This window comes from Phycodurus eques, chromosome 16 (genome assembly GCF_024500275.1).
Source record: "Phycodurus eques isolate BA_2022a chromosome 16, UOR_Pequ_1.1, whole genome shotgun sequence".
Lineage (NCBI taxonomy): Eukaryota > Metazoa > Chordata > Actinopteri > Syngnathiformes > Syngnathidae > Phycodurus > Phycodurus eques.
Window position 1 is genome coordinate 3753951 of NC_084540.1, and position 16050 is coordinate 3770000.

Genomic DNA, 16050 nt, shown 5'->3' on the forward strand with positions numbered 1-16050 from the left:
TTATCAGATAGCTTGCTAATGACAACAAAAAATGCCAAATTAGCATTTTGATAACTGAAAAAAAATTACTTGAAGAAGAGACTTTTTGAAAGCTGGTGGTTTTTAGGATGGAACAAGACACAACACATTTGCCATGAATCTCTCTTAAATTGTTTTAAAAAGTATTAAAATAATGTACATGAGCATCAAAACTAAGAAGAATTCGTGACGCATCTCTTGAATGTACAGTGGGTACGGAAAGTATTAAGACCCCTTTAAATGTGTCCCTCTTTCTTATGTTGCAGCCATTTGCTACAATCATTTAAGTTCATTTTTTTATGAAAAACACCTGCAAATGGCAATATTTATAAATCATGATCAATTCCCCCCCCCCCCCCCCCCCCATCCTTATTTTCCGAAAACTTCAAATATGACGCAGAAAATGAAATTAAAACATTAAATATGTTGAGATGAAATCATACGGAGTTGCGATGTATTTGATTTTCCAAAAGGTGGCGCTGGCGCGCCGTCGCGTTCGGGGAGCGGTAACACTGCGCATGCGCAATGCTGCGTTTGCGCGCTCGAATCATGTGACAGTCCCATTTGCGGCTGCGCGTCCACTCGCCGAGCCGTCATTGGTTGTACGTATCTCGTTGCCCACTCCTGGTTCCGTCTGACCGAAAGCCCAGCCCCCTTTTGTTCCTCCATGAGGATTTCTCCGCCGCCCGTCGTTACTTTTACGTGTAATCACCATTACTAAATCGGATTACGACACTTATATTGTCTTTTAAGTCCTTTTCGCGGCTTCCATAATGGACGCGGAGTTCCACGAAGGCTGTAGCGAGAGCAAATCGGCCATCCACTCCTGGCGTTATCGCCACCATTTCACGTACAAGGCAGATCAAGGCAAAAATATCATCGTGCAATGTAATCTGTGTCTGCCCAGGGTAAACCTGCTGTCCACGTCCAAGACGTCCACGTCGAACCTAAAGAAGCATTTAGACGTAAGTCGCGAGTCCGCCGGGAACTTTTTAGCCGTCGCTTTCGCCGGTCGCCAGGTTAATGTTTGCAAATGAACTCTTGTTTGTAATCATGCTGACATTGTTGTTGCATGCTAACTACCAATGGAGGACGGTCAGGATCGACGAGGCCTTCTCGACTGGCCGAAACGCTGTCAAAAGCGCTCGCCTCCGTTTACGGCCTAATTTCCAGTAGTATTATTTTTATTTTTTTGCATGAAATTGTTTGAATTGATTTCATGCCATTTCATAGTGTTTCTCTTGCCTGCACTGCTTCCACTACGTGTCCCTCAGATTTCAACAATATTGCCAAAAGTATTTGCTGACGCTTTAATATGACATTGGTCTGCAGTTATAACATCTTAAGCTTTTTTGGAAAGGTTTTCCACAAGGTTTACGAGTGTGTTTATGTGAATTTTTGACCGTTTTTCCAGAAGCTTCTTTGTGAGTTTACACACTGAGCCTGGATCTCTTTCTCTGCTGTAATTCGTCCAAAGGTGTTCTATAGGGTTGAGGTCAGGATTGTGCAGGCCAGTCAAGTTCATCCACATCAAACTCTCCTCCATGTCTTTATGAACCTTGTTGACATGTTGGACTATCTCCAAACTGTTCCTACAAAATTGGAAATGTCCAGAAATGAGTTTCTGAGCTCCAGTGAAAGGAACTCTGAATGCTTCAACATACCAAGACATTTCAGACAGTCAAACAGTTCGGGATTACGCCTTCCTGTTCCAATATGTCTCTGCACCACTGCACAAAGCAAGGTCCATAAAGACGTAGATGAGAGAATTTGGTATGGGTGAACTTGACTGGCCAGCAGAGCCCTGCCCTCAACCCTGATAGAACACTTTTGGGTTCATTTCAAGTGGACAGTGAGCCAGGCCTTCTCATCCAACATCAGTGTGTGATCTCACAAATATGCCGCTGCAAGAGCATATCACTGAAATATGTGAGTCGAGGCGGGTGAGTGAATACTTTTGGCAATATTGTGTGTGTGTGTGTGTGTGTGTGTGTGTTGCCATGTCAAGCTACTCTGGCCGGTATCATCAGAGTCAGTAGTGCTGGCCCATGGAAACCATATTAGCAATGGGACAATTTCTTGAACCAATCTGATTTCAAAATCGTTCTCCCAGGGTCAAGTGAGCTGGCCCTCGATGACAGCAGCATTTTTCCGTCATCTGATTGGTTGGTCAGAGCAAAACGTGTTACAGCCAACTGGTCCACTTTTGAGCCATAAAATTGCAATTAACACAATGACAGGTACTTGTGAACAAAGACCTTTCTTATTTCTGACACGCATGATGATTCGCCCATGTGTCAAACCGCTTCAGTGTAGCGTCAACTACTGGCCAGGAGGATTTGCTTGATGTCAGATTTATTGATTTATTTTTTGCCTCAACCCTCCTGTTATGTTATAGGTCAAATTGACCCGTTGTAAAGTTTGAAGATCTTTGGGAAAAGAGTTACAAGTATTTTTTTTTTTTTCAGTATGAAACGTCTTCTGCTTGCCTTAATTAGTGTAATCAACATATAAAATGAAAGTGGTTCATCTCACATATTTGCAACCACCCGCTGCATGTTTATATCACATAGATACTGTTCGGGTCAATTTGACCCAGCAGTCAAACTGGAGGTAAAAGGGTGTCAGAAATGTCAGACTATTTCTTTCTTTGCAACTGTGAGACTTATTTCACCCCGATCACACACACACACAGGTGCAGATGTTATGACTTTTGACAGGAACCATTTATGTTCTCCACCCACATTCAGTGGGCACTCAACAGGGGAGGGGCAAAGCAAATAAAATATTCTCTGCATGGGAGTCCTACCAACATTACACTCTGTCAGGCAGATCTTTCCAAAATGAGCAACCGAACCAAAAAGATGACAGTCCAGAAGGCTCTCGAAGTCATCTTTGATCATGACAGTGAAATAGACGAGGATGTGTCTGAAGATGAAGACTATCTTGAGCTAAATTCTGATTCTAATTTTGAACCAGATACTGCCCCATTAATCGGGGGGGGGGGGGGGGGATTTGTGCTCATGAGCACTCTGCACCAAAATGCTGACACCAGCACAGGAGAGGACCAGAAACCAAGCATGATCCTGGACTACAATGCCATGAAAGGTGGGGGTGGTGGGAGGGGGGATAGGTTAGACAACTTGGACAAAGTAACAGGGTCCTACAGCACCAAGCGAATGACTGCGCTCTGGCCATCGGTCATCTTTTATAACATGATCGATGTATCGGCCTTGCGACACCGCACGTCCAACTGAGGCAGCCACAGTGAGGGAGATCCAGGAGAGGACTCCACCTAGTACACCAGTACGTGAGGTAAGTAAGTGTGTGTTGGGTGTGTGATAAGTGTATAAGAGTGTGTTGTGCGTGTCTTGGGATCAGCAAAAAGACACCGTGGTAAAGTAATCATGGTCCTCCTTGTTTCTAGGTTGCTGCTGGGGGGGAAAGAGGAAGAGGTGCCAGGGCTGCAGGCCAATCTGAAGATGTCAAGACGACGCATGACCCGCGCGAAAGGTGCAAAATTCATTTGCACAAAGCACGGTGTGATGACGTGTCACTCGCGTGCTGCGTAGATGTACAGACGAGACACACACGCACGCGCACATCGTTCATATTGCTGTTCCTTGCGCTTTTGTTCATGTCTGGTTCACAAACAGTGCATGTATCCACACATTCATTTTCTTTAGCGCTTCTCCTCACGAGGGTCGCGGGCTGCTGGAGCCTAACGCAGCTATGTTCGGGCGGGAGGCGGGGTACACCCTGAACTGGTCGCCAGCCAATCGCAGGGCACATAGAAACAAACGACCATCCTCACTCACTCACACACGCACCTACGGGCAATTTAGAGTCTTCAATCAACCTAGCACGCATGTCTATGGGATGTGGGAGCTGCCCGGAGAAAACCCACCCAGGCAAGAGGAGAACATGCAAACTCCACACAGGCGGGGATTTGAACCCCGGGGCTCCCAGAACTGTTGAGGCAGATGTGCTAACCAGTCGTCAACCGTGCATGTATGTAAAACAAAATTTAAATGCTATGTAAAACTATTGTTTTATATGTTGGTCTTTCAAAGGTAATAAAGTGGTGAAGCAAGAAATACAAGTTTGAATGTATTTTTTTTAAAGAGTAAATTATCCTAATTGAACCATTACCTCTGAGAGGTAAGGAACGCCATTGCACTAAATATTTATAGTTAGTCATGGAATATTAATAATGCTTGTTAGGATTTTTATTTATTTATTTCTGACATCTTTTGGATAATTAAACATGCACTGGGTCAAATTGACCCGGGAACATCATTGCTGTTCCTGACAAATGAACATAACAGGAGGGTTAAGTATGGGTGGCTGGCACCAGCAGCCTTCACGAGTATTTGTTACCTTGAAATAAGGCCGGTATTGACCCGATGCCTGGTATGGGTACTTGCCCATCCCTAGCAATTTTATGTCCTGATAATATGAATCTCAATGTAGTATTTTGTCGTATTTTTTTTTTTTTTTGTTCCTTAAAATTATATAAATGAATAGCAATTTTATCTTTACTCGGTTGTTATAACACATTTTGTTTGCGTAGCGCGCACAATTAAGTGAATCGTGCCATGTATCGTAATATCGCACAGCGCTAAAGCTAACCTCGACGGGCCAAACGCATCTGAAGAAGTGATATGCACACGTTCATTTGTTCAATTATAAGTACTTACATTTTGTCAAGTTATTTGATAAATATTGATTGTGAACTAGTCCAGATGGATGCGGCACAGCTGCGTGCTGTTATACAGTGAACAACCCAAACATTATTGATGGTTTCTATAAGGTATTAAGTGGCGGATTCAGTCAGGTAAATCCCTTTCTGAAGGCCCAGGTACCATAATACTGCCTAATGGTGTTTTTTTTAGGGCTGCAACGAATGATTTTGTTAATAATCAATTCATCTGTTGATTTTTTTCCCCCCTTTCTATTAATCGATTAATCAAATAAAAAAACATATGCAATAACCATCCCTTCATTAAAAAAAAAAAAAAAAAAAAAAAACAGGACATTTTTCCAAATGGACTGCAGAAAATGCACAAACATAAATTGATTAGGATTCAGATACTGGTTTGGTCCGTAACATGTCAGAAAATGGGCAAAAAATGGGGATCATTGTTATCCAAAGTATAAGCAGATGTTTGAAATTGTCGTATTTTGATTAAACGCAAAGATAATCTTGGAGGATACAGAAATCACAGAATATTTACTGTTGAGAAGCTAAATTCAGAAGATTGGGAACATTTTAAGTTATGTCGCTAAAAGATGAATCTATTGTCAAAATAGCTGTCGATTCATCAATGAATTGTTGATTCATCAACATAGAGTGGAAGACATACACCAAATTTCAATCATGTTGTCTTGCAGAGAACACATTTAGGATGTGAGGCCAGGCCTGATGCAAAGCGAGGGAGGAAGAAGGAGGAGTACAATGGCGAGGAAAGTAGCCACTGCCAACTCAAAAAGATCAAAGCAGAGATTCTGTCCAAATGCATGACCCAAGAGAAGATCGACGACCTCATCTTCAACTACATCGTGGAGGACTGTCAGTCATTCCATGTGCTGGAGCAGCCCGGCTTCAAGAAGCTGATCACAGGCCTAACCGAGGGTCTCCACCCCATGGACAGGGTGACCTTATTCTCCAAGGTGGATCTCAGTTTCTCGAAGATGCGCGAGGAGCTGACGGCCAAGCTCACCAGCGTCCAGTACGTTTGCACCACGGCTGATTTGTGGACCGTCGGCAACGGCAGCTTCTTCGGCATGACGTGCCACTGGATTGACAGCAACTCGCTGGAGCGTAAGTCGGCAGCTCTGGGCTTCGCTAGGATGCCGGGTCGGCTCACGTACGACACCGTCGCCGGGAGGATACACGACATCCACGTGGCGTACGGCATCGAAAGCAAAGTTCAGACCACTGTCACCGACAACGCCAGTCCCTTTGTCAACGTGTTCAAAGAGTTCGCGCTGGATGGCACAGATTCCAGTGATGACATTGGCGTGTTTGAGAACGTCTGCGCTGTGCTGGAGGGTGAGCCGGAGCAGGACATGCTTTTATTTCTGCCCACCATCCAACGGTGCGCTTCGCACACCTTGGAGCAGATAGTCACGGAGGATTTCTGGCAGGCGGTGTCGCAAGGACCCATGTGCCAGCTTTTTTACAGCACAATGTCTAAGGTGTACTCCATTTGGACTAAATGCCACCACCTTCAGGTCGGCATGGAAGCGGCGGAGGAGATAAAGAAGATGGCCTTGTTTGTCCCGGCCGTCATACGCTGGAACGTGGAGTACTGCGCCCTGCAGAAGATCGTCTCTCTCACAGAACGGGAGCTGACGGAGCTCTCAGCCCGCTTGGATGTCCCGCGCCTGCAGCCCGAGGAGATGGACTTCCTCAAAGAATACGTCACAGTGTTCCACCCGCTGGCTTTTGCGCTGGAGCTGTTCCAAGCCGAGCAGAAATGCTACCTGGGCCTGGTCATCCCGACCGTCCTCAGTTTGAAGAACAAGCTGAATGAGCACAAGGATTCCGCTAAGTACTTCAGCGATGTCATCGTTGTCATGGTGAGCGCCATTGAAGTGCGCTTCCGAGAGTTGTTCACCAGCGACGAGGCCAAGTTCGCCACAGCGACCACTCCCCAGTTCCGCCTGTGGTGGCTGGCCGCCTCCGAGAGGGAGGAGATGTGCTCAATGCTGGCCACGGAGGCCTCCCAGGTGGACCCCTGCGATGTGATCGAGATCAACACAATCACTTCCCAAAACGTCTCCACCATCGAAACCGAAGACGACTTCTTCAGCTACGGCTCGGCCAAGCTCACAGCTCACGTCCAGGAGCGTGGCGTCACAGAGGAGATCCGCAAGTATGTGGAAGGAACCGGCAAGAGCTTGGAGTGCCTGCAGGACTTCCCGAGGGTGAAGCAGTTGTTCCTCAAGTACAACACTACCTTGCCGTCTACAGCGCCCATCCAGAGGCTCTTCAGAGAGAAAGGCAACCTGGCCACCTCTCAAAGGAACTTCCTGACCGACGACTACTTTGAACGCCTTCAGCTGCTGAGATACAACATCAATGTGTGCTCTGTGCTCAATGGCTGAATATGTTTGCCTTGATCGTGTTAAAAACTAATCCCCATCACAACATACCGTACTTCCTCATGTAGTGGCCGGTTATTTACTCAAATGCAGAAGGGAGGGAGGCCTTAATGAGTTAAAAAAAAATGTTAACATTACTGGTACAGTGGTGCCTTGAGATACGAGTTATCAAACATAGAGCTATGTGCTTTGGACAAACGTTTATAGTGATATTTTTCTTTAAAATTACATGAAATTAATAGCCATTATCTGTGATCTTTTCTCAATTTATGAAATTGATCATTTATATAGACCACACAATTAAATGAATACAAGATTTCTAGAAATAAAACTGAAATATACAATGGCCAAACACAGTAAATAAATGCAACTCAAAATATCCGGTAGCATAACTACTTTTCAAGAAATGTAGTCAAGTGCAAAGGATTAAAATAAATCCAACACAGTGCTATAAGTAACATTCAAGTATGCCTACCATTCATCCAGTAAAGGTATTACACTAAGCAGAGTCAAATAAAGTACAGGATTCCCTCAGTAGCAGCAATGGAAATCTAATGATATAAACTGTAGAGAATTACAGTCCCCTCCATCAAGTCTTGGAATGGCAAGGTCAATTCCTTTGTTTTTGTTGTATACTGAAGAGATTTGGGTTTCAGGTCAAAAGATGAATATGAGACAAAAGTTCAGAATTTCATTTCATTGTATTTACATCTAGATGTGTTAAACAACTCAGGACAGAGCACCTTTTGTTTGAAGCCAGTCACTTTTCAAGTGAGCAAAAGTATTGTATATTTCTTCTCTCAGTCTTCTTCGAACAGTGGATTGTGATACCTTCACCCCTGCCCCGTGGAGGTTGGCAGTGATGTCACTGACTGTTGTCTTTGGGTGTTCATGCAAAGCTCTCAGGGTTTCTGATACCCTTGGCCGACCTGTTCTATGTCTGTTGCTCAGTAAACCAGTAGTTTCTTTTTTTCAGGACATTCCAAATTGTTGTATTGGCTATGCTCAATGTTTGTGCTGATCGATTTTCCCTCTTCTCTCGTCTTCAAAATGGTTTGCTTTTCTCCCATGGACAGCTCTCTGGTCTTAATGTTTGCTTAACAGCAAATGCAGTTTTCACAGGTGAAACCCAAAGCCAAAAACAAGCACTATATAATCTAATCACTCTAAAAGGCAACACCTGAGCAACAAGAAACACCTATCAGTCACATGTTCCAATAATTTTGCTCACTTGAAAAGTGAGTGGCTTCAAACAAAAAGTGCTCTGTCCTGAGTTGTTTATCACATCTAGATGTAAATACCATGAAATAAAAGCTGGAATTCTGAACTTTTGTTTCATATTCATCTTTTGATCTGCAACCCAAATCTCTTCAGAATACGACAAACCTTGCCGTTCCAATACTTTTGGAGGGGACTGTATATTAGGACAATTAATCAAATTTCAATCTCGATCCCGACTTTGTCTGCCACGACAAAATGAGCCCGATCGTCATAGTTTTTTTTTACATTTAAAATGTGCACTGTGTGGCATAAGAAGCACTTTCTCAACTTAGTCAGCCAGCCTCCAGGGGGCGAATACTTCATTGAGGTACCTAAACAGCACACAATGCAGCGGTAGCCTCTCCATCACTCTGGGTGGAAGTATTGAGAGTGAATCTTGCCTCGAGAAGCAAGTACAGCGAAGATTGGAGCTAGCGCTTCGGAATGGGATCGACAGCCGGACATGTTTTGAGTTAAGGCAAGCGACTTTAAAGAAGAAGCCATATGTTAAGAGTGCAGCAGATTTGTCTGCCCTGCGACTTGTACGGCAACTCTGCTGGGAAACTAATCTGTTAGACCATCTGAAAAAAAAATGGCAAACACTGGACAAGGAATATGTGATCTCCTCGTGCAATTATTTCTCCAAAGTGGCTTTAAATACACCGTACGAACAGTGACTACGGTGGTCAGGCAGTCAAGTTTAGCTAGCCCGCACAACAATTGTTCATAATAAGCATTACGGTAACACACTGGCAGCGCCCCCAGATGCCAACTTCAAAATAAAAGCCTCGCGTTTTAGGCTTTTATTTTGAAGTTGGCCCTCAAAAGCACATTGACGGCGTGTTACCATAATGCATATTATGAACAATCATTGTAGCGACTGCCTTGACTTCAACTTTTCGCCTGGCCGGACCGGGAGTGAAAAACGGCGGGAGTAAATAGAGAGGGAAATCTGCAGTTGGCGACCACAAATGGTCAGCAGAACAATGAAGCCATACCCGTCCTTGACAATTTACTATATTGATGGGGATTTTCAAATGAAACGTTGGTGCTTGCAGCTTAATGTTATTGCCTTTTATGCATAAACTGCATTTGCTTCCATTTACTGTAATTTCTCGTGTATAATGCGCACCCCCAAAGTTGACCTCAAAATTCTGGAAAACCCTTCTACCTATGTATAATGCATTTTTATAATGCATTATTTTGCTTCTGCCCATATGATCAAAACGTGTTTTTTCAAATAATTATTCTGAAGTTAAGCACTTTATTTGAACATGTCACTCATTAATACTTATTTACTTGCTCTTATTTTGAAATTCACAGCCTTTTAATTAGTAAATGAGAAAACACACAGTTGTGCTCATATGTTTGATTGTAACAAAATTTGACAATTGCCTTATGTCCGTAGTGAACTTAACTCACTTCACAACAGGGAGCAGTTTGGCTGATGCAAAATGAAACATAAAACAAAGACCATTTTGTATTTAAAACAACGACATAACTTTGCCTATATGTTTATAGAGCAACATGACAAGATTTCCCAAAAATGACAAGTCTGTCAAAATGTAGAATTTGGTTAGAATGGTCACAACAACCAGAGTAGGACAATGCAATAAGAATTTTGAAAATCAGATGATGGGTTGCGGAGAAATTGAGTTTTGTGGGGGGGGTTGTCTTTCTGGGAAATGATTTTGTCAATCGAAAAATCTGGTTTAAAAAAAGCCTTTAAATTCGAGGAAAACAGTATAATCTCATTATTTCTCAACATATCTCCTCAAACGTTTAGTTTTGTCTGCTATTCGAGAAAGCCCTTCTCCAATTGTCGGACAAAGTTTCAGTCAGTACTCGATTACGGTATTATCACTTTTTTTTTTCTTAAATGCCAGTTTCAAAGCATCTGTACTGAAAACTAAAGAAACTAGAGGGTAGTTCAACATTTTTTTTTTTATTTAAATTTTTTTTTATAAAATATGAATATAGAAAAATCTCAATAGTAGCCTACAACAAATGTAGAAAAATATATAATTGCTCACAGCTGATCACCGTAATCACCCAGCACAAGTTTGCAATGCTCATTTGTTTTTTTGTTTTATTTCTGTTTCGAAAATTCCACAAAGACGGCGGCCACTTGTCGCCTTGCCACTTTAAGCAATGGATATTTGAACACGAACGATATGGAAACGCATGTACACAAACAATGTAACAACACTCACAGGCATATTTTATTTTATTTTTTTAATCCTCGAACGACTAACATTACAGCAGCTTACTGGGTCACAGTAGTTGTGAAACTCTGCGTCCACATGACTATGATTTGAGATACAAATGCTTTGATTTACTATTTGAGGAAATACGGTAAGCCACATCAATGTAAAGTCTTGATTCTTGTGTTCTCATCTCCACCTTCCTTTCATTTATATGGAAATATTCAATTGACAATCAACCGGATGATGAAAATGCGATTTCACAAGGTATTGCAACATTTGTCATTTTCTTTTCCTACAGCTGTTGACTGAGAATATATCATGTGTATGGTTTTATATAATACAGTACAAGAGATGAAATGAGCATTTGTGTACGTTCTTTGCTCATTGGGTCCTTGACTTGAGAACAAAGATGTTTTCTTCAGCATGCACAGATTACATCAGCAGATATTAAATTTTATTTTGAAAGCTTGGTATGGGAAAACAAGCAGCAGAATTCCCAAGTGCACTGCCTGCCTTTTGTGTTCAACGCCTGTCAAGAGCATTCATCTTGTCATGTTAGTCGCCTAGAGACCAACAGTCGCATATATTTCACAGCGTGACATTTCAGAATGTTAAACCGTAAAACCAAGGGCTCTTGTTTCGGCGTACAGTATAAACTCACACATTAGGTCAGTCCGGTTTACCAAAATGATAAATTTGGATGACCTACATTTTATGATACATCATTGCGTGTTACGTACCGTGGCCGCTGAGTATCGTCAAAAGCCCATTCGCTGCTTCAGTAGATACACTATTAAACTAATGTTTAGAAAACATCATCGTAAACATCAGGGGACAAAATAGAAGTGTGGTAATTAGTTTCGGTAAGTGGACAACCAAAGGTGGGAAGTCAGGACCGGACAATCAGAGGTACTGGCCGAGTGGGCTTCCCCCACCCCCCAGTAAGTGAACAATTTTAAAACACGAAAAACATTATTATTAAGTGAATAATTCCCTAAATCATGGTTTAGTTAGAATTTTGACATTAAGGGGCAGACCATTGCTGCACTCGGCAGTTTTCCTGATTTAGCAGTGCAACACTGGGCCACCTCCCATTTCCAAGATGACCGCCCATGAAACCAAACTTCACCTCCCGCAAAAACAGCCGAAAAAGTCAGCTTCAGCGCTTGATAGAAGACTCGGAAAGTAAGTCATGCCTTTGCTTGGGTAGCTGTTTGGAATAAACTAACATTTGTGGAAAATCACAATTTCTGTTAAAAAAAAAAAAAAGGATGCTGAAGTAATGATTCCCATATAAATCGCCACATTGTATTGCAGCCATAAGACTCACTCTCCTGCAAGAGGAGGTATAACCACCCTGGTTATCAGTAGCCAATTTATAACCTCTTTTTACTCCATGAAATTGTTTATATTCCCAAATCTTTTCTCTTCATTTGATAGCATTTCTCTTGGCTTCACTGCTGCCTACATGTAACGATTTTTTTTGTCCAATAAGATTTCAGCATGCACTGCCAATGTCAATATAATCTGCCCAGTGTCTTCAGAATCAGTAGAGCTGGTCCATCAACTATATTGGCAATGGTTTCTTGAACCAATTAGATTTTAAATTTGTCCTTCCATCCTCTTATTGGTTTGTCAAGAGCAAAACTTCAACTAGATGATGTACATGACACGGTTTCATGCTGTTATATCTTGTATAGTGTTGATGGTAAGTGTGCTGTGCTTCTGGTAGCTGGTGTGATCCATAAAACAAAATACATGACCCAGTTCAAAAGCTTGATCCAAACTGGACGTTTTAATGAATTGGTACAAAGTATTACTTATAATACTGTGTGACCACACATACACACTTTTCCAAGAGGCATTTATTCAATAGGCACAAAGTGGGTGAAAGGTGTGCGCACATCCTTGTCTTCACAGTCCTCTCGTGCTTCCTCCCTTTAAGAATCTGTCAATACAAAAGCTGCGTGGCACAAAGAGACCCAACGGGTACCTCAATGTTAGTAGAATGATGTTACTGTCAAGGAGGTAAGCATGAGAAGGTGTTCCTGACATGGCTGGCCCATTTTTCTCTCACTTTGCCCTCCTCGCAAGAAGCCGGGGTCACTGTAGTAGTACCTTGGCGGGGCCGAAATGGCCCAGGTTCTCGCAGGACTCGAGCCAGCGTTGGACGTTAGCGGGGGCTGAGGACAAGGTGGCGCCGCTGAGCAGCAGGCAGCAGTAGCACGCCACGTCAGCCAGGGTGATGTCGCGACCCGCCAGCCAGGGTCCGCGGCCCAATGCCGAGTTGAGGGCGCGCAGGACGGCGGCCCGCTCCTTGGCGCCTCCCTCAGCCAGCTGGAGGAAGGCAGTGTCCACCCAGTCGTCCACCAGGGTGGCCAGCGCGGCGTCGGACGGGTATGGCGCCAGCAGCTTGAAGAGGAAGCGCGCCACGCTGGCCTCCCCTTCGATGGGGCACATGTTCTGGACGCTGAACTTCATCTGCAGTTTGGGAACTGTGGAGTACAAATAGACTGATATGTTGTTGTTTTTTTCAGGGCCGATATCAATTATTAGTAGTCAAGGATGCCGATAACCGATATTTGGAGCCTATAGTCATTTGAAGTAAAAGGAAAAATACTGGCGTGAAAACTTTGAATGATAAACTCCAACACTTTGTTTAAATGCCTTTAAGCGTACATTTAATAGAATATATGTATTTATGTATTTAATCTCAATCCAGTGATTCCCTAAGTGTGGTACAAGTACCTGTAGTGGTACGTGCAAGAATCACTCAAGTACAGTTCAATACATTTAATGTTTAAGCACAGTTTGTTTTGAAACTTTCATTTAAGTTCAATTTCTATTTAACTTTCCTGAATTTCCGTATTTTGAAAATGATGTCAAGAACATCACCGTGGGACAATTATCATAGTGTATTGCGTAATAGAATAAAAATAATTATGTATACTGTTCAATTTCACAACAATCATTACTCGAGAATCTTTAATAAATGATGGCTTCAATATTTGTCGTTTTAATGTATTTATTGCATCAACCTCGGAATAGTGGACACATTTCCAGCCAAGTGTCTTCTCTTGCATGCTCTTTTTGTATTTCCTGTATCCACTATTGCTTCTGGAATGATGCCCATTTCCCCATTGTGGGACAAAGAGGGATGTAAGAATATTCACAATACCGCGATATCGACGAGAGTGCCTCGATATCGTCGTGGTCTTGTCTCGTTATAAACTCATGAGCCGTTGTGTTTAATTCTTTTTTTGGGGCCAGCTATATGCACCCACGCCACTTAGCCAGGCTGCAAGAGCCAGATTACATCGCTCCACTTCCTCATTAAGTGTATAGACGCACCCGATTGGACGCGTAACCCATGTGAGCATGTGGGGTACACGTCACAAAAAAAACACAGTGATTGGCTGACTGGTCCACGTCGGCACATAAAATTTGAACTTTATTCTTAGAAAATTATTTTTTTCCCTGCAATATTCTAACTTTGGGAACAAAACTTCTGTTTTGTTTTTGATTAAATATTTAGGCCCACAAGGCACCTGTATTTTAAAAGTTTAACAACCACTGCTTTACACAAAACCTGTCACACAGTTTTTCCACACAGGCCACATAGTAGTTACACTTGGCTCAAATGAGGTCACATTTTGACACGCAACCACTTGAGCGGCGCCTTACCGTCTTTCCATATTAGGGTAGAAGCCGAGCTGGAAGAGATGACGGGCGTAGCTGTCCGGATGGCGCGGGCCGAGGCAGGAGAGGAGCTGTGGTGGCACGCTGCTGACCGACGAATGGACGTGGACGGTGGAGAGCACCCGATAGCGCTGACACAGCAGGTTGTGAAGAACCAAGAGGGTGAAGGGGGGCTGTGCCGGGTTGGCGTTGATGACAATGTCACGGAGAGCGCCAAGGTCCTTGGTATGCGATTGAGAGAGTGGAGGGGATGTCAATATAGAACCACCGTTAATCGCGGGGGTACGTTCCCAGTTGTGGGGAAAAAAGAAACACCATACAGAAAGATTATATATCCATCCATTTTCTGTAGCGCTTATCCTCACAAGTTTGAACTCTCCCACACACTTTAAACACATTTAAACTTTTCCAAACAATTTACGAATGCACTGGAACACAAAAGAGTTCTGGAGTTATATATATACACACAGCGGGTACGGAAAGTATTCAGACCCCCTTTAAATTAAATCGCAGCCATTTGCTAAAATCATTTAAGTTATTATTTTGTTCCCCTCAATGTACACACAGCACCCCATATTGATGGAAAAAAAACTGAATTGTTGATTTTTTTTGCAGATTAATTAAAAGAAAAACTGAAATATAACACAGCCACAAGTATTCAGACCCTTTGCTGTGACACTGATATTTAACTTGGTGCTGTCCATTTCTTCTGATCAACCTTGAGATGGTTCTACACCTTCATTGGAGTCCAGCTGTGTCTGATTATACTGATTGAACTTGATTAGGAGAGCCACCTCCTCCTTGAGCCGTCACCTTATCGTGGTGGAGGGGTCTGTGTGTCCCAATGATCCTAGGAGCTAAGTTGTCTGGGGCTTTATGCCCCTGGAAGGGTCACCCATGACAAACAGGTCCTCGCTGAGGGACCAGACAAAGCATGGCTCAAAGACCCCTTATAATGACGACAAACAACGGGCTCAGTTTTCCCTTGCCCGTAGGCGGGTTACCGGGGCCCCTCACCTCTGGAGCGAGGCCTGGAAGTGGGGCCAAACTGAGCAATCGGGGGAGAAGAGCCTTGGTGAGAGAGGTAAAGAAGAACCCAAAGATCACTGTGGCTGAGCTCCAGAGATGCAGATGGGAGAAAGTTCTAGAAAGTCAACCATCACTGCAGCCCTCCACTAGTCGGGGCTTTATGGCAGAGTGGCCCGACGGAAGCCTCTCCTCAGTGCAAGACGCATGAAAGCCCCCATGGAGTTTGCTAAAAAAAACACTTGAAGGACTCCAAGATGGTGAGAAATAAGATTCTCTGGTCTGATGAGACCAAGATAGAACTTTTTGGCCTTAACTCTAAGCGGTATGTGTGGAGAAAACCAGGCAATGCTCATCACCTGTCCAATACAGTCCCAACAATGAAGCATAGTGGTGGCAGCATCATGCTGGGGGGTGTTTTTCAGCTGCAGGGACAGGACAACTGGTTGCATTCGAAGGAAAGATGAATGCGGCCAAGTACAGGGATATCCTGGACGAAAACCTTCTCCAGAGTGCTCAGGACCTCAGACTGGGCCGAAGGTTCACCTTCCAACAAGACAATGACCCTAAGCACACAGCTAAAATAACGAACGAGTGGCTTCAGAACAACTCCGTGACTGTTCTTGAATGGCCCAGCCAGAGCCCCGACTTAAACCCAATCGAGCGTCTCTGGAAAGACCTGAAAACGGCTGTCCACCAACATTCAACATCCAACCTGACAGAGCTAGAA

At 43.4% G+C, this 16050-nt stretch overlaps 2 protein-coding genes across 3 annotated transcripts in view; one reads left to right on the top strand and one right to left on the bottom strand.

Moving 5' to 3' along the window:
• The first annotated feature begins 656 nt into the window (after window positions 1-656).
• On the top strand, window positions 657-11074 carry zgc:161969 (uncharacterized protein LOC569044 homolog). 2 transcript variants are annotated; one of them, XM_061700195.1, is made up of 3 exons: window positions 3021-3333; window positions 3446-3531; window positions 5413-11074. In XM_061700195.1, the coding sequence occupies exon 3, from the start codon at window positions 5539-5541 to the stop codon at window positions 7129-7131; it is 1593 nt and encodes a 530-aa protein (XP_061556179.1). In that variant the 5' UTR covers window positions 3021-3333; window positions 3446-3531; window positions 5413-5538; the 3' UTR covers window positions 7132-11074. The 2 variants fall into 2 exon arrangements, with proteins under 2 accessions (XP_061556177.1, XP_061556179.1); XM_061700193.1 differs by lacking the exons at window positions 3021-3333; window positions 3446-3531 and adding an exon at window positions 657-983.
• Window positions 11075-12362: 1288 nt separating this feature from the next.
• The window catches only part of aimp2 (aminoacyl tRNA synthetase complex interacting multifunctional protein 2), a 10589-nt gene continuing 6901 nt past the window's right edge, over window positions 12363-16050 (bottom strand). The window contains 3 exon segments of the mRNA XM_061700196.1: window positions 12363-13090; window positions 14280-14298; window positions 14300-14515. Of these exon segments, the coding sequence (XP_061556180.1) occupies window positions 12699-13090; window positions 14280-14298; window positions 14300-14515 (627 nt within the window). The 3' untranslated portion in view covers window positions 12363-12698.